This window comes from Hakea prostrata, chromosome 2 (genome assembly GCF_041222555.1).
Source record: "Hakea prostrata isolate BN-2017 chromosome 2, UWA_Hpros_2, whole genome shotgun sequence".
Classification (NCBI taxonomy): domain Eukaryota; kingdom Viridiplantae; phylum Streptophyta; class Magnoliopsida; order Proteales; family Proteaceae; genus Hakea; species Hakea prostrata.
The window spans coordinates 60,469,582-60,494,232 of record NC_142601.1 but is presented as its reverse complement, the minus strand read 5'-3'; the positions used below and the strand labels follow the sequence as shown (position 1 = coordinate 60,494,232).

At 38.7% G+C, this 24,651-nt stretch overlaps 2 protein-coding genes across 5 annotated transcripts in view; both read left to right on the top strand.

Annotated features, from left to right (window-relative positions):
• The first annotated feature begins 74 nt into the window (after positions 1–74).
• SIP3 (SOS3-interacting protein 3) lies at positions 75–1,774 on the top strand. The gene has a single exon (XM_089145628.1). The coding sequence runs from the start codon at positions 441–443 to the stop codon at positions 1,764–1,766; it is 1,326 nt and encodes a 441-aa protein (XP_089001754.1). The 5' UTR covers positions 75–440; the 3' UTR covers positions 1,767–1,774.
• A 5,236-nt stretch (positions 1,775–7,010) lies between these two features.
• Positions 7,011–24,651, top strand: part of TAF5 (TBP-associated factor 5) — a 31,923-nt gene continuing 14,282 nt past the window's right edge. For 3 of the 4 annotated variants that reach the window (XM_089145624.1, XM_089145625.1, XM_089145627.1), the window contains exons 1-8: positions 7,011–7,349; positions 8,886–9,155; positions 14,397–14,478; positions 14,711–14,789; positions 14,909–15,006; positions 15,097–15,153; positions 21,799–21,886; positions 22,122–22,231. In XM_089145624.1, the coding sequence (XP_089001750.1) occupies positions 8,989–9,155; positions 14,397–14,478; positions 14,711–14,789; positions 14,909–15,006; positions 15,097–15,153; positions 21,799–21,886; positions 22,122–22,231 (681 nt within the window). In that variant the 5' untranslated portion in view covers positions 7,011–7,349; positions 8,886–8,988. Of the gene's footprint in view, positions 7,350–8,882; positions 9,156–14,396; positions 14,479–14,710; positions 14,790–14,908; positions 15,007–15,096; positions 15,154–21,798; positions 21,887–22,121; positions 22,232–24,651 lie in introns of all 4 variants that reach the window. The other variant, XM_089145626.1, reaches the window with a different exon arrangement.

Sequence of the window (24,651 nt, the reverse complement as noted above, 5' to 3'; positions counted from 1 at the left end):
AATTGAGTAATTCCACACTTAGAGAAACAGCTTTATAAGAAGAGACGAGAGAGGCGCAGTACAGATCCCAGAAATCCCTAATAATTTTCTCTTTAGACTCTCTCTCTCTCTTCGCTCCCACTTGCCTCCTTTCTCTTTCTGTTTTCTAATATCTCTCTCCATCCCAGGTTTCTCTGTTCCCAGGGAATGCAGAGAGATGGTGGGAGATTCGCGATACAAGTCTGAATTCGGACCAAGGGCCAGGAAGAACATCGGAGGCAGGACGTGCCACCGTAAACATGTCGAAGACGGGTAGTAGATTCGTTTCTCTCTCAATTTCTCATCCTCAAACTGTAATTTAATTCCTCCGGCAGACGCACGCGAAAAAGGTCATCGATTCTCTCTTACGTTTCAAAGCTGCTTTATCTTTAATTTCTGTTTGATAAGTAAAAGACTCTCCAATGGCGGACAAGAATGAAGCCTATGGCGGCAACTCTTCTTCTGTGCTTCACGGCAAGTACGAGTTAGGTCGCCTTCTGGGACATGGTACCTTTGCCAAGGTTTACCTCGCTCGAAATATACTGAATGGCAAGTCCGTCGCCATGAAGATTGTTGGAAAAGAGAAGGTAATCAAAGTTGGTATGACGGAGCAAGTCAAGCGTGAGATATCGGTCATGAAGATGGTGCAACACCCTAACATTGTGGAGCTCCATGAGGTCATGGCGAGCAAGTCCAAGATCTATTTCGCCATGGAGCTCGTCCGAGGCGGCGAACTCTTCTCCAAGATCGCCAAAGGTCGCTTGAGAGAGGACGTTGCCAGAACCTACTTCCAGCAACTCATCTCCGCCATCGATTTCTGTCACAGCCGCGGCGTCTATCACCGAGATCTCAAGCCCGAAAATCTACTTCTTGACGACGAAGGCAACCTCAAGGTCACTGATTTCGGTCTCAGCGCGCTCGCCGAGCACCTCAGACAAGACGGCCTCCTACACACTACGTGCGGCACACCTGCTTATGTCGCTCCCGAGGTGATCGGAAAGAAAGGTTACGACGGCGCTAAGGCGGATCTCTGGTCTTGCGGCGTCATTCTCTATGTTCTACTTGCAGGCTTCCTTCCCTTCCAAGACGACAACATCGTCTCCATGTACAGGAAGATCTACAGAGGAGACTTCAAGTGTCCACCCTGGTTCTCTCCTGAAGCGCGCCGCCTCATCACCAAGCTGCTTGATCCGAATCCCAACACTCGGATAACCACCTCCAAGCTTATGGAGACGCCCTGGTTCAAGAAATCATTGCCGAAGACGGTATTAACCAAGGAAGAGATGGAATTCGAGAGTTTCGAGGGCGAGGACGAGACGAACAAGGCCAAGGAGAAGAAACAACCGGAGACGCTCAACGCCTTCCACATAATATCCTTGTCCGCGGGGTTCGATCTGTCTCCGTTGTTCGAAGAGAAGAAGAGGGAGGAGATGGAGGAGCTGAGATTTGCGACGACGAAGCCGGCCAGCAGCGTCATATCGAAGCTAGAAGAAGTGGGGAAGGCGATGAACTTCAACGTGAAGAAGAGCGACTCGAAAGTGAAGTTGCAGGGACAAGAGCGGGGTAGAAAAGGGAGACTTGCTATTGCTGCGGATATCTTCACGGTAGGGCCGTCGATGGTGGTGGTGGAAGTCAAGAAGGACGGTGGAGATACGCTAGAATACAACCAATTCTGTTCTAAAGAGCTTAGACCGGCGTTGAAGGACATCGTCTGGACCTCCCCGGCTGATAATCCAACGCCGGCTTAGAAGAAGAAGTAGAAGAAACAAAAAAGCGAGATTTTTCCGGGCAAATTGCATTCGTTGCAGATGGCAAATGTTCGATTTCATTGTTGTAGGCAGTCTTTGTTATGATTTTTCAACTTAAGAGACCTTTGTAAATTTCTCAATTTCCATTTTGGTTTCATTTCTTTCTTTCTTCTAAGGACATCATGGTTTATGTATGTTCTATCCATATCGTGAAATTCGCGACTGTAGTATGTTTGTGCATGTATGTTTGCTATTTGCAGTGGATGAATTCTACTCTTAATTAGCGATTCTTTCTCGTAGCGAGTAGATTGGAAATTGCAAAATCATTCTCATTAACTGAATGGTCTTACCCGGTGATTCCCTCAATCAATGGTACGAATTACTCAATTATATGGAAAGGATTCAAAAATATTATAACCAGGATTTATATCCTCAGATCTTACCCGGCCATTTTTCAATTTGGTTTAATCTTTTTATTACAAATCTGGGATTTGCCAGTTGAATTGAACCCTTTTATTAATCTCCACCTCTCTCTCTCTATGAACAAGGGGAAAAAATCTCAACCTCTTGGCTTCCCCAACCAGACGAAAAAGGAGAAATATCTAAAAGCGGCACTGTAACGTTTGATTTGATTTTCATTAGATAATGGTCCTAATGTGAGCCGGTTGGGTTAGGTTTGTGGTATGGGCCGGTTGCCCATTGTTACCCTGGTTTTGTATTGTGGGATGTCAGATTTAGGGTTGAAATCTAGAACGATGACTGCTGGTCCCATTGTAGAACTGTAGAAGTAGAGGACCACCACTTGCTCTGCCAGAGCTCTAAATTATAACCAAAATTGAGTATCGGACAAGAAGATGAGTCAGGTTGCTGGGTGGGGTTGCCACTTGCAAGAGAAGTTTGATAGAGAATGCAACCCAAAATCATCAAAACCAATTATAATACACACAAAGGCCAAAAAGAGAGAAACCTCCAACTTAATTAACAACATAGCATGTGGGAGTTCGCAATCTATGGGCTTTTTGAATAGCCGAACGGGTTGTTGTTGAAATAATACTAACAGATAATGTCTTACATGAATGGGGTTGTTTAATTCTGGTTCATATCTGATGATGACCTATATAATTCAAGTAACGGAAAAGAGATCTGATCTGAAATGGGTTTTCTGCTGGTGGTCGATTGGGGCTGATCAATTGTAGTGTAGCATGATCTGTGAGGTGTTGTTTCATGAGTTCTTGCTTTTGTTAGTCGGCCAGCCTTGTGCTGTGTAAAGGGTCTTCTCTCTTTCTACTCCATTACCAGATTATTTGTCAAAACAAAGAACAAAAAACAAAATAGATCTACTTTCTCATCCAACCTGTTTAGCTTAACATTATCTTAAATGAATGTGTTCTCCAAACTCCAATTATTCTCCACCTCCTGTCCCCCCTTCTCTCTCTTTCTTTCCCTCACTCACACACACACACCACAATGAGCACAAACAAGCTAGGTGGGGCTCCTTGGCTCACCTTCAAGTGGGGACCATGAGTGAAGCAGCCTTTCTTCCTTTTTCTCTTGATGGCTGTGGGGTTAGGTGTCAACTGTCAAGTAAGACCTGCTCAACAACAGTCCTTGGCATTTCTACTAGCATTCAGCATATTTCTCTACATTTTGTTCTTAGTATTTATACATGAGTTAAGTTACAATATTCCCAAAATATTCCATGATTCCCCTTTTGATAAAACCAATTATGAAGAACCAACAACTTAATAATCCTACTTTTACTATTGATGAAATCATTAATTCTAATTGCGATAAGTCAAATGGCTTTTGAGCATTAACAAACCTCTTTAATTTTTTTATCTTTTTTAAGGGTAGGAAAACCTCTTCAAGTCACATCCCTGAACGCCTTGATAGACACAACAATTGGTTAAGAATACAACAAAAAAAATCAAAGACCATTCACCAAATGATTCTAACTTGAGCCATACATAACTTATATATATTAAAGATCATCATTACTAACTAATATCATTCGATAAATATAACCAATATATAAAACCAAACTTATCAACCCCAATTAATATAATACCAAGTTGATGCATGGGGGGTTCTGGGTGGGTGGGGAGGGGGAGGGGAGGTTTGAATGCATGAAGTTAGTCATCACTAGATATTTTTAGGCAACAAGAGTGGCTCCGGCTCATTAGTAATATAAGTAATTCAAAATAAATAACCGAGATAAACTACACTATGACACTATCAGCTCGTAGGATATTAGTCACAATACTATGAAAAGAGCAAGTTTCACTTTTAAAATCTTAATGAATAATAAATAAAGTTGGCAGTTGGCACCACTATAATAATAATGTTTTTCAATGATTTCTAGCTTTTTTTTTTTTTTTTTTTTTTGGTAGGGATTTCTAGCTTCTAGCTGTTCCAGGTTAAAACTTAACAAAATTTAGTAGCTTGATGTGCCATCATTAACTGTAAAAAGATCCTTTATTTTCTCCAAAAAGTTCTCTTTAATGATATTTTATATCTTTCCTCTCTAAAAAACAATGGCAACCGATGGTGCCAATTTTTTTCCCCCTTTATCATAATATCTTTCCTTACCAACTTAAAATCCAGTAATTTTTACAAATTCTCACCTCAAACCATTATGTGTTTGATAAGTAAGTTAAAACCCTATTAGAATTTAGAGCTACCATTTTAGTTATCGTTTATGTATGATCCATGCTAGTCTAACCAACTATCTATATATTGCACCCCATCTACATTTTTGAATCAATCTTTGTCTCAGTAGAGTCTGAGAAAAAATAAGCACACCAATTTAGGTACAATACACTATCTGTGAAAATCTTACAATGGTTTTTTTTTTTTTTTTTTGGATTATATCACTTCTCCGAAGGCATTATGGTCTCCGTTGAACCTTGCACCAAAGAGATCGGGAGACCCATACCAACTCTTAGGTACAATACACTATATGTGAAAATCTTACAATATATTTTTTTTTTGTTGAAAGCAAAGAGAATATATAAATATATATAAAAGGAATAATACAATGATATTACAAAGCAAATTATAGTCTCATAAAAACTCTCCCACCAGCCTCCTCAACCACAATGGCTTTGAGGCGTTCAAGGAACCCTCCCGGATCAAAAATCACCTTCTTATTATCAAAAATCTTACAATGGTTGTTATGCTCTATATGCATTATATCAAGAGGGGGCTGAGATAGTAGCTGTGAGTGTATCTTTATATTTTACAAAAATAGTGTTTTATATTTTTTTGGGAATGCTAAACATTGAAACTATATGTTCATAATATTCAAAGATAGAATTCCTTAATTATTGAAAACCAGTCCAAATCATGGCTTTTTAGATATATATATATATAGAGAGAGAGATATTTAAAATATCTAACTGAGAACCTAAGCAAATCTTGGACACCCTTCAAACTTCAAAGTGAGAAGGAACGGCCAAGTAGCAAACAAAAGGAAAACCAAATTCTCCTCTTGAAAATGTCATAGAGTTTCCCATGTCTAGATGAATCTATGAGGCTTTCCTATATATTGGGCTTTAGAATTGACAAGCCTGAGGGCCCTTTTAAGTCGCTAGTGGTTTTATTATGAGTTGGATTAAGGCCCATTTTTGAATGGGTCTACTATTGACCTGCACGTCATTATTATATCAAAAAAGAAGGGGGTACGTATGCTTTGAAACTGTTCATCGTAGAAAAAAGCTTCTCACCTGAAATGCAATGTTTTTCTTTTTTTTTCTTATCGACAGCAAACATAATTGATTATTCCATAAATGCTAGAATGATTATATTTTTGAATGTAAATTAAAAACTTAAATAATATTTTAGCAAATAAGTACACCTTCGTTTGATCAAATAGTGAAAATTATTATATTCTTTTAAGTCCATATTTATTTGCATTTGTAATGGATGAATTAACTAAAGACATTCAATACGAGGTCCTTTAGTGTATATTTTTTGCCAAGGATATTGTGTTGATATATGAGACTCATGTGGGAATTAATACCAAGTTATAATAATGAAAAGCAGTTTTTGAATCAATAGGCTTTAAATTAAGTAAAATAAGACAAGATATCTAGTTTGTAACTTTAATCATTATCGGGCAGACAATGAAGTAGTGAAACTCAACGATAAGGAGATCCTCAGAGTGATTCTTTTAAATATCTCGGTTAAATCATTAACAAAATAGGTGATATAGAGGATAATGTTTTCCAAATAATTAAAATAGGGTAGATGAAGATGAGGAAGTGCGTCTGAGGTCTTATGTGATTGATGTATTCCATATTAAAGCTTCAAAATTATTAAGGATGAAATAAAGAATTATAATATTAGAGTTGGTCCCATGAGTGATAAGTTTCGAAAAATTCATTTAAAGTAGCACGGCCATATTCAATGGATACCTATAAAGGCTTCCATATAGAGAAGCGATATAATCCATATTGAATGAACTAGAAGAGCTAGGGGTAAATCTAAGATAACCTTAAGATAAATGGTGATAAAAATAATATGCATAAGTTATGCCTTGTCTTTAGCATTACCTCAAATATAAATGATTGAATGACAATAATCCATGTAGTCAACCCCATTTAGTTGAGACAAGGCTTATTGTTGTTGTTGTTGTCTATAATTATCACAACCTTATATAGGGATTGAAAGGTTTTGTTATCAGCCAACTCATTCAAGCTTCCCAACAAGTATGCCAAAAGATGAAATTAGCTTGAGAAAAAAGAACAACATGCCAAAAGATGAAATTAGCTAAATAAAAAAAAACAACTTTACTTTTTTTGATCTTATCTAAGTACGAAATCCTAACGCTTTAACCAGTTTGTAATGCTAAGAATTCACATGTAATGATGATATAGGATAGATAACCTTTGAGATATTACAATAAAGAAATATGCGCCCCTTCGTCCATTCAGTAACTACACACGTCTCAAACATGTTAGTTCATATGCCAGCGGTAAAGATTGAACCGACTTCATTGAGAAGTGAGGTTCTCAACCATTCCACTATCTCTCCATTAGCACTTTTCAATAGTTCATCATTGACTAATAAATATTTGGCCAATGAGGGTGGAAATTAATCAAATTATTTTGACAGGTCTACTGAGGGTGGAAAATGTTATTTCGTCATAGGACGGGAAAGGGAGTGTAATTTACAACACCGAACCCTGCTTCCCCAACTAAAAAACAAGGAAAAGAAAATAAAAAGAAAAAGCCTTAAACGAGATTTCGATTTACTGGCCAGCTGTGCACAAAGGCGCCAAACCCTCGTCCTCAGGCGATACGGTACCCTAGCCCCTCTCGTCTCCGTCGTAGTTTCCGCGGTGATTTCAGGTTGGATTCCGGCGAGTAGCGACTGAAATTCTCAATACACATGAACCAGGCGATTGCAGACTAGCAATCAGCTGAACTTCTCGCCTCATCAATTGCAGCGGCTGCATAGTGGCCATCTCCGTTCGGTCAGCCAGAAGGGAACTACGCTGTTAGTCAGCTGAAATTCACTCTATATATCGCAGCGGCGTCAGAGTGATCATCTCCTTTCCGCGAGCCAGAAGGGAACTACTCTGTAAGTGTTTATTTGGATGCATCTAATCCTCACTTTATAACAGGAGATTTTTCTTGGTTGATAATGTCGCATTTTAGTTTTAGGTGTTCGTAAAATGGTTGCTTAGAAGTTATAATAATTTAAGCTTGAAAATCAACCGTATACAAAGGTTGCTTGGAAGAATTAAAACCTGAACCAGCAATATTAATTGAGTCCCAGCTTCTTAATGTATGCAATCTGTTATATTCTAGGTTTATCACAACATTATCTTGTTTGGTTGGTTGGCTTTGCTAAATTGCAATTTAGATTGGCTTTGGCAATTGAAACGCATCATTGTTTATTTTTTGCCGTTTATTCTGTGAACGAGTCTTCCATAACTTGATTGATTCTGATGTTTCATTCTTTTCCTCTTCTATGTGAATATTATTGCCATTTGTCCATGTAATTGCCCGTTTAATGCCTTTGGTATCCATACCTGATCTGTTGACGTCTCCAAACTTACTATTGCAAAAACATTATTTTTATTAGAGCTTGCGTTTAATGTGTATAATACTTACTAATGACTTAACCTTATTAAAAAAAAAATCAATATGCGAAAAATCCCACCAAAATTGACTAGTCTGTCTTCCAAACTTTGAATCCCAAGGTCTCTTCCTACTACCATTGCAATCAGAGAATCCTACAGGTTTTGGGAACCGAAATTGGAAATCCCTTTTGGCATTGGTGTGGGCTTACAGTGGCCACTCTGGCAAGTTTCCAACCTCTATCATTGGGTGTTGAGTCCCCTTCCTCTGCATCTCCATTCCTGCAGATTGGGGCTGTCTGTTCTTCTTTATAAGTATCTCTCTCACTCCCCTGCCTTATTTACTTGTTTATGTGGCCTCATGGGAGTTGGGACATGGATGTGTAAATGTCAATTGAGGATGGAGATAAGTAAAACCTAGAGATGGAATTTGATTTTTATCCTTTCCCTTTGGAACTGCTGCATTTCAACCGACTTATGTTCATTCATCATCAGACCCAGGTACTTACCGGTATCGAGGTGCCAATATCGTGTAGGTGTTGACCATGAATTTTGGAGCTGCTAGTTGTCATTTCCTTGCATGTACAAGCTGTTTTTAACAAAATGTTGCTGTTTTCATAGAAGCACTTATTAGTGAAATATGAACCACTTCTATCTCAATCTGACTTTTAGAATAGCAAAATGAATAATTGATGATGGGAAAAGTCCTGAATGATTAGGCTGTGTTATTGTGTGTTTGGGTTCTCGTGTTTGTTTCTATTTTGTGTTAGGCTATCATATCCTGTTTATTTCCATTATGAGATTGCTAGGAAAATCCTTGCGTAAAACTCACCATGCTATTGTTTTGGTTACTAGGTGAAGTACTTGTCTGTTGCATTGTGAGGATAAACCCATTTTTTCATTATTGGAGCATCTATAACACCTATGCAGACCGCATAATTATTTTACCTGATTTATTGTGCCAGGTTTTTGAAATATATTATTGCTGTCTAATTGTTGATTCCCATTCCATAACTTGCTAATTGTGCTAGCAGAGGGTGAGGAACAGAGATAAACATAGACTGCAGATATAAATAAAGAAAGGGGAACGTTCGAGGTATAGGCAATCCTCCCAGTTTCTTTGGTTCACTTGGCAGAATGATGGAAGATGCGGAAATTGAGAAAGTTCTACTTGCGTATCTTAAGAAGAGGGGCTTTAAGCAAACAGAGCTTGCCCTCCAGGAAGAGCAAAGTAAGAGCTCCTCTGGTGCTGCTGCTTCACAGACAGATCCCGAAGTTGCTAAGAAGATCCTTAATTTTTCTGAGTAAGTTGCTCTACCTCTACCTAATTATGTTTCATCTATGTCTTTGAAACCATTGACATTGAACTTTGTAGAGCATCTTCGTCTACTCTCACTGGCAAAGTTCCAATCTCTTTTGAAGTTTCACGTGACGATAGCTACCTCTCGGGTTTTACATTATTTGGGGAAGAAACTTTTGTTTAGTTTTGAAGGGGAGATGCACTATCTTTTTGGACATGGTGGAAGAGTGGAAGAGCTTGGGTACATGTCTTCTTGTTTTGCACCCTACTGAATGGTGCTTGTATTGAGTTGATGTCAAGACTTAAATACATGCTTAGGCAAACTGTATTACGTCTTTAATTGCAATCCTCTGCTGTAAGCACAAAATTCCCCCCAGATGAAATCCTAATTTGGACCCAAAGGCTCAACCAAGATGGCGCAACTAGGGGCTAGCTGAACCTCCTTAGGGGCAATTTGTTCATTTCCCTTCATAATTAGTTAATTATTTTAATTTCAGAATTTTGTTTTAATTTTTGGAGTCCAATTTTGTTTTTAGTTCCTTGTTTAAGTCAGTTAAGTGAGTTATAGTGCCACTGGGAATCTATTTTAAATTAAGATTTCTTGTGGATAATATGGTCTTTTATTTCAAGTCGAGTTCTTTTATTTATGTGGTCATTATTAATTAGTTGTAAGGGGATCGTAGTCTGTAAAGGAAACCCCAGTTGAGTCAGTCTTTCTTTCCCAGCTAGAGTCTAAGTCTTTCCCTCTGTGTGTAAGGCGATAAATAGCCACTCCTCTCATTGTAACTTTAGACTGGAGTCAATACAAGAATCTGAGATTTGAGTAAAAGGATTGTGGCCTTCTTGGGAGGACCATGGTTGAGCATTTGAGTGGTCTTCTTCAAGTCTAGCTTCTTCTTCCAATCTTCAGCATCAGTTCATGAAGATCAGCACTCTCACAAGTAAGTACAGCAGCCCCCATCCCCTTCCCCTTCCTCCTCTCTCACTTGCAGCCCTCCCCCTCCCCTCCCCTCCCCTCCCTTCCCTTCCCTTCCCTTGTGCAGCCCCAATAAACCCCTCCGCTCCCATCGCAGCCTTAAAAACCGCCCATCGCAGGCCCCTAGCATTGCTTCCCCACCCCTGCAATACCCTTGGAACCCCTCCCTCACCTCCTCTATCTCTTGCAGCACCCCTCCCCCTTCTTTTCTCTCTCAGCCTCCTCCCTTTCCCTCTTCTTGTCTTGTGGCAGGCCTTAAAACAGAAAACAGAAAAGAAAAGAAAGAAAAAGAGAAGAAAGAAAAAAATAGAAAAGAAAAAAAGAAAGAAAGAAGGAAAAAAGAAAAGAAAAAGAAGAAAAGAATCAAAAGACTGCCCGAGAATCATTCAAGACCCAAGAAACCCCTTCCAAGATTCCAAGAACCTACTTAAGATAATCCCTAAACCCTCCCATATCCAATCACAGGCTCCCTAGGAATCCTTAATGCATCCTATGTTTCTTTGTTACAACACATATTGATTTTGGATATCTCAAAACCATCCTATGAGAATTGTTAAAACCCTAACATCGCACAAACACTACCCATATCAAACCTAATTCATCCCATAGGTTCCTTCTTATCCTTAAATCTAACCCATTAGCCTTTGTTAAAACTTTGAACATCCAAAACCTACCGATAAATTATACATACCCTCCTGTTTTGATAATTACTTGTTGGTTTTCAACAGGAAGGATTCTAGGCTAACCCTAAATTCTAGGGAATTATTTCATTAAACCCTAACCCTAGAATTGGGTTACATCACTTTGTTGGTGCATTATTGGAAGCCACACTCTATGATTGGACATATATCATGCATTTTGAGTTTTTTCCATTATGTTCTCAACGTGCATTTAGACTAACTGATTTCTCAACTCAGGATCGACATTGTCAAATCCTAACCTCTTTGAGCTTGGTTGCCAGAATCCTTTCCCATACTAAAACTCTTATCAAATTCTTTTCTTCTTCTTTGTGCTCTTTAATTTTGAACTTGTTGACTAGCACATATAGGAGATTCTGTGGCCTTTATTTTTAATGTCATCATTTTTGTTGACAATGAAAAACATGGGTGATGCCAAAGTATAACTTGGAGTTATTGGAGACAAAATGTTTTGGTGCACATTATACCAAAATGTATGAGGGAGCATGTGGCTAGTAGACATGATCTAGTTGGGTTAAGATCATTGGTCTTTTCTTTGCCTTTTATTTTGATGGTCTCAATGATTCTTTGTTTGGTGGCTGCGGTGGTTCTCTCCTCTAACCATACATTTTTCTCTCTGTGATACATTCTCAAATTTCATGATTCTCAGTGACTAGGAGTTGAAATAATGGATTAGTTAATATTCACAATCAAAGATTCCAACAGCTATTTTTTGTTTTATTGGTTCAGTCATTCCCCAAGGAGGTAAAGTGATGTGAACCCAATTTTAGGGTTAGAGATTCTTGGATGATTTCCCTAAAATTAAGGGTTTGCCCATAATCTTCCAGCAACCATATTAAAAATAATATGGAATGCTTATGGGTATCTAAGAAAGTTGTTGGAATCTCTTAGGAGTGATGCGTTGGTAGAAAAAAGAGATGTGATGAAAAGTATCAATCCTAGATTATATGGGAAAAGCTCAATTAAAAAAACCTAGATAGGCTGGGTTTAATTGGGAAGAGGGAAAATTTAGGGTTTTGACAAACCCTAATTTGGGGGAGACTTTGGAGGGAAAACAGTACAACCTGTAGGATGGGATGGGATAGGATTGTGAAGATCTTGGGCAATCTTTCTTTCTTTTTTCTTTTCTCTTTTTCTCTCTCCTTCTTCCTTTCTTTTTCTGTTTTCTGTTTTCAGACTTGCTGCAACTCAGTAGGGAAGGAGGGGGGGGGGGCTGAAAGGGTTGGAGAGGGTAGGGAAGATGTGGGGGAGGGGTGGGATAGGTTTCAGGGGGGTTGGGAAGGGGTTTTAGGGGATCGTGGGGGGCTGGGTGGGTGCTGCCAGTGGTGCAGCCGCTGGGGGAGGGGTGGGATCTAGGGTTGCGCAGAACAGGGAAGGGTTTGGGGGGGGGTCTTGTGATGGGCTTGGGAGGTGAGGGAGTGTGCTGGGGTTGCTGTTAATGAAGAAGGGGTGAGGAGGCTGTTGGCACTTACTTGAGTACAGGATTAGAGGAAGGAAGCTTGCTGGACTTGCTGGAGTTTCTTGCTTGATCGCAAGGAAGATTTGGCTGAACTAGAGAACTAGATGACCGCAAGGTCTGACCCAATAGGACCCTGCTGCAATACTTTGATAAAACTTATTAATCTAGACTTCAGCAAATTACAAAGAAAGAGTAGGTTTATATACAGTCTACTAAAAGGACTCCAACCAAAGTAGGTTCCCTTTATAGATTAGGATCCCCTTACATGTAATCTTAACCACAAATAAAAAAAACCTTCTTGGAAGATAACACCTAATTATCCAAAAGGAATCTTAATGTAAAATAGATTCCAATTTGGACTCTCTAATTTTGACCTACAAAACTTAACAACTAATCCTAGAGCATAATTGTCAAAGTGGCAAGGCGACTAAAGCGATTGGGGAAGCTAATTAGGTGACAAAGCGGCGCCTAGGCAGCAATAAAGCGACAAAAGCGGTTGGGTCAAATGTTTTCAGTATAACTACTTTTCAATACAACTACTTTCTATAATAAGCTAAACAAATATTCAAAAGTCACATTAATAAAAAAATAAAAAAAATAAAAAATATCAAGAATCATAATTATGAAAAATAATTCAAAAAAAGAACACAAACATAAGTTCATCTCATCAAACCATGGTTGTTAAAGCGTTTGCCTAGGCATTTATTGATTCATTAATTCTTGATGTTGAGTATGGCTTATGCTTCACATTCTGTTGCCGGCGGGGGGGCTTGGAGTTCCTTTGCAGATTGGTCGTCAGTTAAGCGGTTAAAAAAAAAGTGGTTGAAAAACCGCTTTGCCGCCTAGGCGGACGCTTTGACAACTATGCCCTAGAGGACTCCAATCCTAATTCTAAGAGTAGATATGGAGTCCTAACAACTAGGAGGTCAAAGTGGATTAAAGTTGGGGGATCCCAACCTTACTGGGAATTTCACCTACACAAGGACTCTCAAATATCTTGCAAAATATTAATCCAAATAAAAAATTGAAGATAGATCCATGACCCTTGGATCGACCCTTCTTGAGCCCCAAAGGGCTAGAAAATGACCAAACTACCTTGGGGTATTTGGCCAGCCTTGAATTGGGCCTTTTGGGCCCTTTTTTTTTTGGGGGGGGTCAACCTTGTTCACATCACAAAGATTCAAGATGATGTTACTCAATGTACTTTCAGATGGTGGATAACATGAAGAGGTGTTTTTAGAATGTTTTTGTTTTGCTTTCCACTCCCCCCAGGCAAAAGTCTATGTGGTTGATCATGGTTTGCACCAGTTGAAGTGCTGCTTAAAAATTACTAGATGATCAGCCATGTTTTATGTACTGGAGTTTTGTGTGAACATAAAATTCTGTGTAGAATAATTTTTGCTGGGATGAATTATTGGCAAGACTAGATAGTATAGACCCACATGTGATAACTTAGGAACTTAATATGGTACTGATAGGTGTTGATGGAAGATTTGACTGCAATGTTTTGGTTATTGACTTGGGAGAGTTATATGCTCAGTATAAAAGCATGAAAAGTAAAAGGGCAAGGGGATAACCAGAATAACTGGTGATAGAATACTGGTAACACTAATGATATATATACCTTGGCCTTAGACTGCAACTGTGGTCCACTGACCATTGTGCCAACGCCTGTCCCTTCTTTTCAGATGTGTAGAAGAATTATCTATGCTGGAAAAAAGCTGTTTGTCCAAAGTATTTGGAGTGAATGCTATAGGTTCTTGAATCACATCTTTAACATTTGATTCATTTTATAACTCGCAACAAGAATTTTGGAGTCCCATTTCAATAGCTTGCTTGTGAATCTGTTTGACATGTATCAAATGTGCAAACTCCTATATTTTTTGGGCTCTTTTCTTCTCCTTCTGTACTTTTGTTACTCCTCTATGCTCAGAGATACTGCTGCAGCCATAAACTATCAACGGTTATAGTATGTGCATCGACTCTGTTTCCTTTGATATTATTATTTTAAGGTGTTGCATAAATATATCCAGTGACACATCTTTATTCTAATTTCATTTGATTGTAATTGTAGCATTCACTTTTAGAATTCCAACTTTTCTTGTTTGTCAGACCAGAGAATGGTCCAGTGCAGTACTATGAGGGATATAGTAAATTACGGTCGTGGACGTATAGTTCTTTGGATTTGTACAAGGTAATTAATTTGTTTTTATTAATTGCACTTTCACAAAATTAAAGCAGACTAAAATTAATGCATTTTTGCTATGATTGCAAGAGTGATGCCTGATTATGATTCAGATTCTTGAAACAGTGGTGATCCTCTTGCTGCTGACGATAGAATAGTTGATACTTGCATATCTGTGTTTTCTGCAAGCCTATCGATGATGTACCATATTAATTTCCTTGGCATTGTTTGAATTGTGCAGCATGAGTTACTTCGTGTGCTTTACCCAGTATTTATCCATTGTTTCATGGATCTTGTGGCAAAAGGGCACACCCAGGAAGGTATTTTTGGGTCTTTTAAGATATGGTGCTTCTCAAAGTGCAACTTATCAAACTTGTGTTATTTCAACTGAGTGGCAATTTTATGCTTATCTGTACATAATTGTATTTTGTATCCGCAGCTAGAACATTCTTCAATAACTTCCGCGAAGACCATGAAATAATGCATTTACGAGACCTTCAAAAGCTGGAAGGCGTTCTTTCGCCCTCACATCTGGAGGTTTCTTTAATCTCATCCATTTCGTGATATGTTTAAACGGACAAAGGTGGTGAAAGTTTTAACTGTGTAATTATCATTATTCTTATGCAGGAGATGGAATTTGCACATTCTCTGAGGCAGAGCAAAATCACCATAAAGATGTGTCAGGTTTTATTAGTTCCCTCATCTTTAAAAATTTCAGCTAGGCATTTCATTTAGTACTGGCTGACTTGGGTGCTAGTTGCATGGCATTGGCTAATTGGTCTGGAGGAGCCAATGGACATTGATTATTATATTAGTACTGAGTTGTTAGTCAATTGAGTTGCTTTACTTTTTTGTGTTACGTTTTCTCCTTGTGGTAGCTTGATAGTGTGGTCCATGCCATTGAATTGCTATTGCTCTGACATATTAGTCAACTGTAAATAGTTGTCACAGCCCCTGGGAGAGCCAAGCCGTTTGAGGGGTCCTGGGTGCAAGTTGACACCAACAAGGTGACCAGGGCATCCAAGGAATGATGCAGTAGCCTTAGCCTGGCTGCGCCGACATGATCCAACTTGGAAACTCAGACCAAGGGCTGGGCCTTAACCAGTTCTCTGGTCTGGAAGGGCTGGAAATAGTATAATATTAGTATTGATTTACTTTTAGTATTATAATTTCTTGGTTTCATTGTGCAGGAATATCTTGTTAGCTTTTCTTTTTCTCAGCGTCAACTTAGTATGTTAGTTCCCTATTTCAGCTTGTACCTATTTTTGTGCAAGGCCTATTGCCCCCCCCCCTTTGAAGTTTGAACATTGAAGTTTGCTGCTAAAGCGTGAGTGTGACTCTGTGAATGTCATTTCCCCCTTCCCCCTTCTTATTCTTCTAACTCTGCTCACCATAGCAGGCCCTTTTTAGGTCTGCAGTAACTGGGTATTAAGGGATCCTTCCTTGCAAATTTCTTTCATTCTGATCTACTTCTCTAACATCTCCTTTAGCTTTACCTGCTTTGTGATGCTCAATAAAAAGTCTTTGTTGATACAAAGAGTGTACCTCCAGAATAGGAAATCAAAATGTGCCCAACATCACCTTGCAATTCCCACAATGCCCTGATCCACTTTATCACTCTCATACAATTCATGTGGAAAGGTATTAGGAGACTTATGGAAAGGTATAGAGAGTGTAGGAAAGACCTTCATATGGTATTTATAGACCTAGAAAAAGCTTATGATGGAGCTCCTAGAATGTTAATTTGGCAAGTACTAGAGAAAATAAGTGTTGTGAGCAAATATGTGGACATAGTTATTAGTTAAGGATATGTATGATGGTTTGACGGTTAGTTTAATAACAATGGGGGGACAAAGTAATGAATTCCCAATTACAGTTGGGCTACATCAAGGATCAGCTTTAAGCCCATATTTATTTGCACTTTTAATGGATAATAAATTAACCAAAGACATTCAAGACGAGGTTCCTTGGTGTATGATTTTTGCTGATAATATTGTGTTGATAGATGAGACTCAAATAGGGATTAATACCAAGTTAGAATCATGGGAGAGCAGATTTGAAATCAAAGGCTTTAAATTAAGTAGAACAAAGACATAATATCTTATTTGCAACTTTGGTCATGATCGGACAAACGATGAAGTGGTGAAACTTGACGATAAGGGGATCCTTCAGAGCAATTGTTTTAGGTACCTTGGTTTAATCATAAATAAAAAAGGTGATATGGTGGATGATGTTTCCTAAAGAATTAGAATAGGGTGGATAAAGTGGAGATGTGCGTTTGGTGTCTTATGTGATTGACTTATTCCTCTAAAGCTCAAAGGAAAATTCTATAGGACTGTTCTTATACCAGCTATGATGTGTGGTGCATAGTGTTGGGCTGTTAAAATGAATCATATAGATAAACTTAGTGTAGCATAAATGAGGATGCTAAGATGGATGAGTGGCAAAACTAGGAAGGATAAGGTAAGGAATGATTATATTAAAGTTGGTTAGGAGTAGCTCCGATAAATGATAAGCTACAGGAAAGTCGTTTTAGGTGGCACGACCACGTTCAACGGAGGCCTGTAAATGCCCCTGTTTGGAGAACCGATGTAACTTAGATTGAAGGAAGTAGAAGAGCTAGGGGTAGACTTAAGATAACCATAAGAGAAGTTGTGAGAAAGGATATGCATAGCTCGGGTCAAGTATCTAGCATGGCCTCAAACAGAGCTGATTGGAAGGCAAGAATTCATGTACCTGGCCACATTTAGTTGGGACAAGGGTTGATGATGATACAATTCATTAATTTGTTTTAGAGTGTGTTTGTTTAATGGATTTTACCAAAAAAAAAAGGTGCTTGTGTTTTGGAAAGAACAAGGTGAGATGGTTGAATGTGTGGGACCCTTGTGAAGTGTGGGTGGGGACAAAAGGGAAGGAAGTGAATATAAGGAAAAACTGGAAAAGTGGGCTCCATAATAAAAAAGAGTCACTTAATTAGTTAATTCCCATTTCCCACCAAGTTCCACCATTTGGGGAGAAAGGTAACTTCACCTTTTTAGGTCAAAACATGGTGAAGGTTTAGTTGAACCTAGGTTTGATGGTAGGGCTGTCAAGTGACTGTCGTAGGAGAGTCTCTTAGTGAAGGTTTAGGGTTTTGTGGATGGTCAATTATTGTTGAATTTGAAGAGACAGCTAATTGGAATTCTGTTTTCGGGTTTTGGGATATAGAATCTTGCTGAATTTTTTGACTGCTCAGAATTCAGTCAATTTCAAATTGTTCTCTTAGGAGAATATGGGCGGTGATCAGTCCAATCTGTTAAGAGCGAACTGGTGGTATGGACTGCAGAAGAGACTAGGGTTTGCCTAGTTGAACTTGGATTGGAAAGAGGGGGTATGTGTGTTGTGGTTGGATGAGGCAACAAAGGGTATTGATTGTTGCTTACGGTTAGGTAATGATGTGGTGAAGTTTTTTAGGAGTTTAATGGCTGCATCGAAAGCAAGTTCAGATTTATGAAACAGAAGGTAAGGGGTTGAATAGGAAGCTTAGCGTTTTTGCTGGACAGAATCGGACAAACTTTGGATCGAAGGTCAAGGGGATGGATAGGGTTATTTGAACCTGATTTGGGGTTAGTTTGATGGTTAATTTCATTAGTGGATGAGTGCTGATGTGGGAAAACAAAAATCTAGGAGACCAAGTTAGAGATTGGACTTTAGGTGATTAGAAGTGGAATTAAGGGCTGAAGATTGATCTGACTTATTGATATTAGAAGAGCAGTAACTTGAACGTAATGCAGGTCCAGCACCAAATTGGCCAACTTCCCTTTGAAATCGACTTAGGGTTGATAGATATGGGTGTTTGGCATTTGTTCAGCAGGTTTATGTAGTCATAGCTCATAGGTCAATTCTATGGCACATAAGTTTGGCGTTTAGGTCTAAGTACGGACATAAGTTTTTATTTTAGGTTGATTGGTATAATTATGTAAGTTCTGCCCAACTGATGTTATAAGGGCAGAATAGTCTTTTTTTTGTCAGTTAATGTTCTACTCAGTAGAGTCCTTTTAGTGTAGTTATTAGTGTCCTATTTGAATTTGGACTACTATGTTAAGTACAATTAAGAAATTCAGTTTCTAAGTCCTAATTCCGTTAGGACGTCTTATGTAAGGCTATAAATAAAGCCCTGGGCATGTAACAGAGGATAGAATTCAGAATACAATTAATAGAGAGAATGTTGCTGCCCAAGAGCAAGGTGTTAGTAGGGCTTCCCATCAGTGGCAAGGGATCACCATGTGATTGAGTAGGCAACCTAGAGTGTCTATTTGAAGGACTCTCCTTTGGCAGTGCTTGTAGCCTGCCTTCACTTCTTTCCATATCCGTCTCACCCCATTGCAAGGCTTGTGTTACAGGTAATAACAAGTTAGCACTTAATTCCATTCCCCTTCTCATACCGTCCTTTTTATTTTCTTGAATTTTCTGATTTTTCTAGAGACCCAAAATTCAAGGTCAGATCTACACCAATCTAACTGTTAGATCTGTCTCAAAACTGTAGGAACCTCATCCCCCCAACTGTAGTGACCTTCCACCCCAATTTCAGCCCTATTGGACAAGCTGAACTCTATATTTACCTATCCTTGTTATTATCACTCTCTTTTCCCTCCAAATCCTAGGCTCAGTGGCATAGTTGTCACGGCGCTGAGGCGATCCTAGGCGTTTTAGGGCAGCTGAAGCATTTAGGTTGTAAGGCACCTGATAAGGCAGTGTTGAGGCGAGTTTGGTGATTTAAGTGTATCTGCCCCTTCCCCTTCTTTTTGATAATTATACAATGCCTGAGGGGTTGACTTTGTCTTCTTAGAATTAGAATTTTATTTTTGATTTACTTTTATTGGATTCAAATAGGGGATATTTTCTTATCTATGAATAATGAATAATATCTTAGTTAAATGAAATATCAAATATAAAACTAGTTTCTTATATGATATTTGGCATGGGTAAATGATAGATTTTGATTTGATACTAATTAAACTAGTGCAAGGCGTCCTATAATAACGCAGCGACCACCTAGGACTGTATAAATTGGCTTGGATGCCTAAGCGCTGCCTTGACAACTGTGCTCACTGGTTTGATGTTTAATTTATTCATGGTTTTTCTTCAGCTTGATCTGCAGCATGAGATCAGGCCTAGCAAGAATTTTGGATTCAAATTAGCTATCATCACAAATTCTTCCATGACTTGGGTTGGGGTGATTTGAAACAGACACGAAATTGAGTATTAGAATCAGGGTTTTCCGACGAAGAGAGAGCTAAGAGATTCTAATATTAGGGAAATGAGAACGAGAGATTTGATTAGGACTCAAAGTTGGAGTTTTTGTTAATAGAAATTGTGAAAGAAGAAGAAATAATCAGAACCATTGAGGTGGAAGAGTGTTTCTTAGTTGGTGGATTTTGGAAGAAGCAAAAATAAAGAAATGGAGGTGGGTAAGAAAATGGGAAATTAATAAGAAAAATGAAAATGAAAACAATTTTACAATGAAACCTAAACTTGGTGCTAATGAGTTTCAGAAATAAAAAGGCAAAATGGGTTCATCAGAGGTGGCCTTTGTCATAGTAGGATGAGAATCCAATTTGGAGAATGGCAACTTCTTGTGGTGGTTGTTGTCATGGCAAAAGTGAGCAGTGTTTTCTGTTGCAGGGTGATTTGAGTCACGTGTGTGGAGGAGAAAGAAGAAGAGGAGGGTAATTGGGTCAAGGGTAGAATGGCCATAAAAGTATTGATATCCTATCATCGTTACCAACTAGCGTCCAGATTTGATGATGTGATCTTTCCATTAAAAATTGGAATTACATGGAGTGCAGATGCAGAAGCTCAAAATGTTTGTTGTAAATCTGATTTTTGCTACACCTTAAGGCTGCGTTTGTTTGCTGGAATAAAGGTGGGGTGGGAAAATTCGTGAAAAAAGTGTAGATTTCCTACTTTTCCCTTAAATCCCAAAATGGTGGATTGTTTGGTTGCTTGGGGTGGGAAAGTGAGAGACAAGTTTCCTTGAATCAAGGAAACTTGTCTGGTGATGTGGCAGCTCAACTTTCCTACCCCAAGCCATTTTAAAACCCCACATATTTGGTGGGACTTTGTGGGAAAGTTGGGAAAAGTAAAAAGTGGGACCCACTACTATCACTTTTCCACAAAACCCTTTCCTTTCCTTTCCTTCTCCCTCACCCCACTACACATGGGGCCCACATGTTTTTTTCCCCACCCCACCTTTGCAAACAAACGCAGCCTAAGGGGTTTAGATGAAAAGAAGAACCTTAAAAAATTAAGGGAGGATTCTACACCTGAGACTGGTTTTAGGCAGCCAAACTACATAACCCCCCCCCCCCCCCCCCCCCAAAAAAAAAAAAAAAAAAAAAGCCCCACCACCCAGACCTTCAGGTGCATATTCAAAAGAAGAAATCTGAGTTTTATGGAAGCCCAGGAGAGGCGAAATGGAGTGAGGGGAAAAGAGAGTCCACACACAGTAAAAATGTAGCCCGTCATGCACCATCCTCACTGCTGGAGTTTAGAGTAAATACCTGCTTACATGCAGTGACTGTCTTGTTAAGCTATCCTACTGAAATCGTGGAGCCTATATCTTTGTGGCTAATGGCATCTCTTCCTATGATGTGATAGACAACTGGTGCTTGGTTGTTCAACAAATCACTATTGATATCTGCTTCTTAAAGTAAAAGGGTAAAAAGAAGCAATTGCTGATGTGGAGCTTCCTTTAAACCCTAGGAATTTAATTCTAAGTCTGGGCAAGTGTTGGGCGTTAAAAGATAATAAACTGGGTAGTAGAAAGAGGATGCTAAGATGGATGAGTGCAAAACTAGGATGGATAAAAACGATCTATTGGTTGGTCGGGTTGCTCCCATAGTGATAGCTTGGCGTTGATGGCGCCCGCCGGCGCCTTTGCCCGGTGTATATCCTTTGGGTGGGTGGGGGACCTGCGGGGTGGTGGGTATGTTGTGGCTGCTCTGGCCCACTGTTGGGGCTCCGCCCCCCATTTGTTGGGCAGGGTTTTTTTTTTTTTTTTTTGTTGTTGTTGATCTTATCTCGTGTTCAATGGCTTTTGTATGTTATGTTTCTTTAATTGATATCATCTTTATTGTATCCTTCTATAATGGCTCAGATTGACCCTCTGCTCTCACTTGAGAGACTGCAAATGCCGACTGTCCTTGCTTTTGTCTGTTATGTTCTTTAATTGATATTCGTCTTTATATTAAACTTCTACAGTTGCTAAGATTGATCATTTGTTCTCACTTGAGAGATTGCAAATGCTGACTGGTTCTTTTTTTTTGGGTACTTCCCCATTCCAAGCAGTACTCCTACGAACTCCTGCTGCAGTATCTACAAAAAACACAATCGATTACCATGCTTGGAATAATCAATGAACGCATCAATTTTCAAGGTATGGTTCTTATAAAGTGAAAGTGAATTATGATCAAAATTATCGTTGTTGTGTGGTGAAATATTCTTTTCTAATTTTTTCCTTACATCGAAATGTTTACTCTTATAAAGTGAAAGTGAATTATGATCAAAATTATCGTTGTTGTGTGGTGAAATATTCTTTTCTAATTTTTTCCTTACATCTAAATGCTTAGATCATCCTGCCTTTGCTCATCATTATGAATTGTCTGTCACAGTTTCTCCTGGCCAGCCTATTTCAGTTTCTGATGATGCTGATGTGGTAACCCTGGTTGGTAGCAACCATGATACTGCTAAGAAGATTAATCAACAAGAAATTCGTTGGGGAGTAAGTCAAGGATAACATATCTTGTGAACATTGGTTATGTTTTTAGTTATGGGACTTCCTTTTTCTGAATTGAATGGGTTATTCTGTCAGTTTGTGGTGGTTAAAATTGTAGATAAAAAGGTCTATTGGCAGTATTAGATGCTGCCTGTTAACATGTCTGTCTTTTAGCTTTGATTAATTTTTGGCATTTATTTATTTCCTGGATGCTTTTATGGATATATTGGGTAAAAGATAATCAGAACATGTAAGAATATTGGGTCTTCATCATAGCTGTCATTCTGTCAAGGCACTGTGCCGGCATCCTGGCAGGTTTTGAAGGGCTGGGCAGTCGACCATCTTTTTTTTGGATGAATAAATAATTATATTAAAAACAACAAGCAATACAAAGCCACAAACAAAGATAGCTCGAAAAGCTCAAGTAGGGGAAATAAAAGATGACCGAGACCCCTAAAACTAACAATTAACCTATTTCTGGGGGAGTCCGCCACAGGGGGATGGGGAATAGACAGCAATCTGGAAGATACATCAAAGTAGATGGCACTTCAAATCAACTCAAGAGAACGAGATTTTGAGGTCCATCTTCTAATGTTACGCTCCCACCAAAGATGGTGGATGGTGGCACCAAAGACTAGCTTGCCAAGGAGGTCACAAATAGAGTGTCCGGCAAAGTTTCTCAAGATCCACGACCAATCCCTAGCAAAATCATGAGATTGTCGCGAGCGAGACCAAATGGAGGCTAGGGCTCTGTCCCAAATGGAATGGGAGAGGAGGCTAGGGCTCGACCATCTTATTATAATCTCAAACTTAACAGTGCAGGGGCATCTTGGGACTCTAGGCTGTTGCTAGATCCTTGAAAAAAAAACCTTTCACTCCCCCTTTAAATGATACTGTTCCTTACATTTTTATTGGCTTGTGGATAAGTTTGTGTAGGGGTGAGAAGCATAGTCTAGTACCATAGTAAATAAATATATAACTTTGTGTATAACTGAGAAGCATTGGAGGAGGTAGTACCATAATGAAATAAGTAAATTAAGAAAGAAATCAAACTTCATTAGTCTTCTTTTGTTTCCTTTTTTTTTTGTGGTTTACTTATGTTACCCCCCCCCCCTCTCTCTCTCTCTCTCTCTCTCAGTAATGTTGTTACCTTTGTGCTATAACGCTGTTGCATGATATAATGGTAAATTAGTGCATGAATTCAATCTGTATTGTTTGTTACTGCTGGAATGTTGCAAGCATAATTATACTTTGATAAATAGTGGATACCTAAAAATATTAACCCCCCCCCCAAACACCAAAAAAAAAAAAAAAAAAAAAAAAAGGGAAGAAGAAGAAGAAAAGGAAAGATGAAAAAAAAAAAGTTGTTTATGCAGGTTCCTTGTGGTGTCTGACATATAGGTGCTTAAGGGGCCTTGGAGTCTAGAGTCCTTCACGTTCTAGGTTTAAAATCTCATTTAATTCAGTGTTTCAGTAGATTGAAATTGCTGGAATGTGGTATGTTTCTCTGGAGTTTCAGTGTGTTATTTCGACTGGGATTAGGCCAAATTAAGGCCTAAAACTTCATGAAACCCTTATTTGTAGGCTATATAAATGCATATAAATGATCATATTACAAATGTAGTAAGCCAAATTGGTGTTTCGGATTTGCGCAGTTGATTGGGAATATATGGTCGAATCCTGATGTAAAATCCACATTTCACGTTATTTTAAGTGGTAAAGGTCGTAAATAGTAAGCAACTTAAACAATCAATGAAGTAAATCTTTCCAACATGTTAAAGATATATAATAATTAAGTAAATAATCTTCAAGGACATCATCACATCAGTACCCTTCTAAAGTACTAGTACAATTGTTTAGTGATTAGTAAATATCAATGATAATTACCATGCAGTCTACGATCTATTCCACTTGTCCAATGGAGCCAACATTCATTAGTTCTCAAATTATAGAATATACGGATGCCACATCATTGATGTAGTCTCAATCTCAATAGGATGAAGGCCAATGCAAAGATCTCTTAAAAAGGGCCAACTCAAAACTTGGGTGAATGTGCATACTTCTTGAAGTTTCTGTTAGGGTGTGTCATGAAGATTCAGTGCCTTGAACTAACCTAAACCCAGTTTGGTATCTAGAGGTGGATGAATAAGATCCAGTTTGAGTGTTTGGATCTAGTAGGATGTTAGGAATTTATTCATCTAGGTATTAATATTTTTTCAGACAATTTTAGAAAGTATGATATGTTTGCAGGTGTTCGAGTCGGCTAGGCATTGTAGGATACTGTTTCCTTTGTTTTATTACTTTCAATAGGTTTCCTTTGTTGATGATTTTCTTCTTTTAAATAGCTGTATTTGGATGACATTTCAGATTTGGCGACAATGAATTGAGTGAAAATTTGAGAGCCTGTGTGGCTGTGCCTATCTATG

What these genes read in the sequence shown, in the direction of transcription:
- SIP3 (XM_089145628.1), top strand. Translation starts at nt 441, where the DNA reads ATGGCGGACAAGAATGAAGCCTATGGCGGCAACTCTTCTTCTGTGCTT.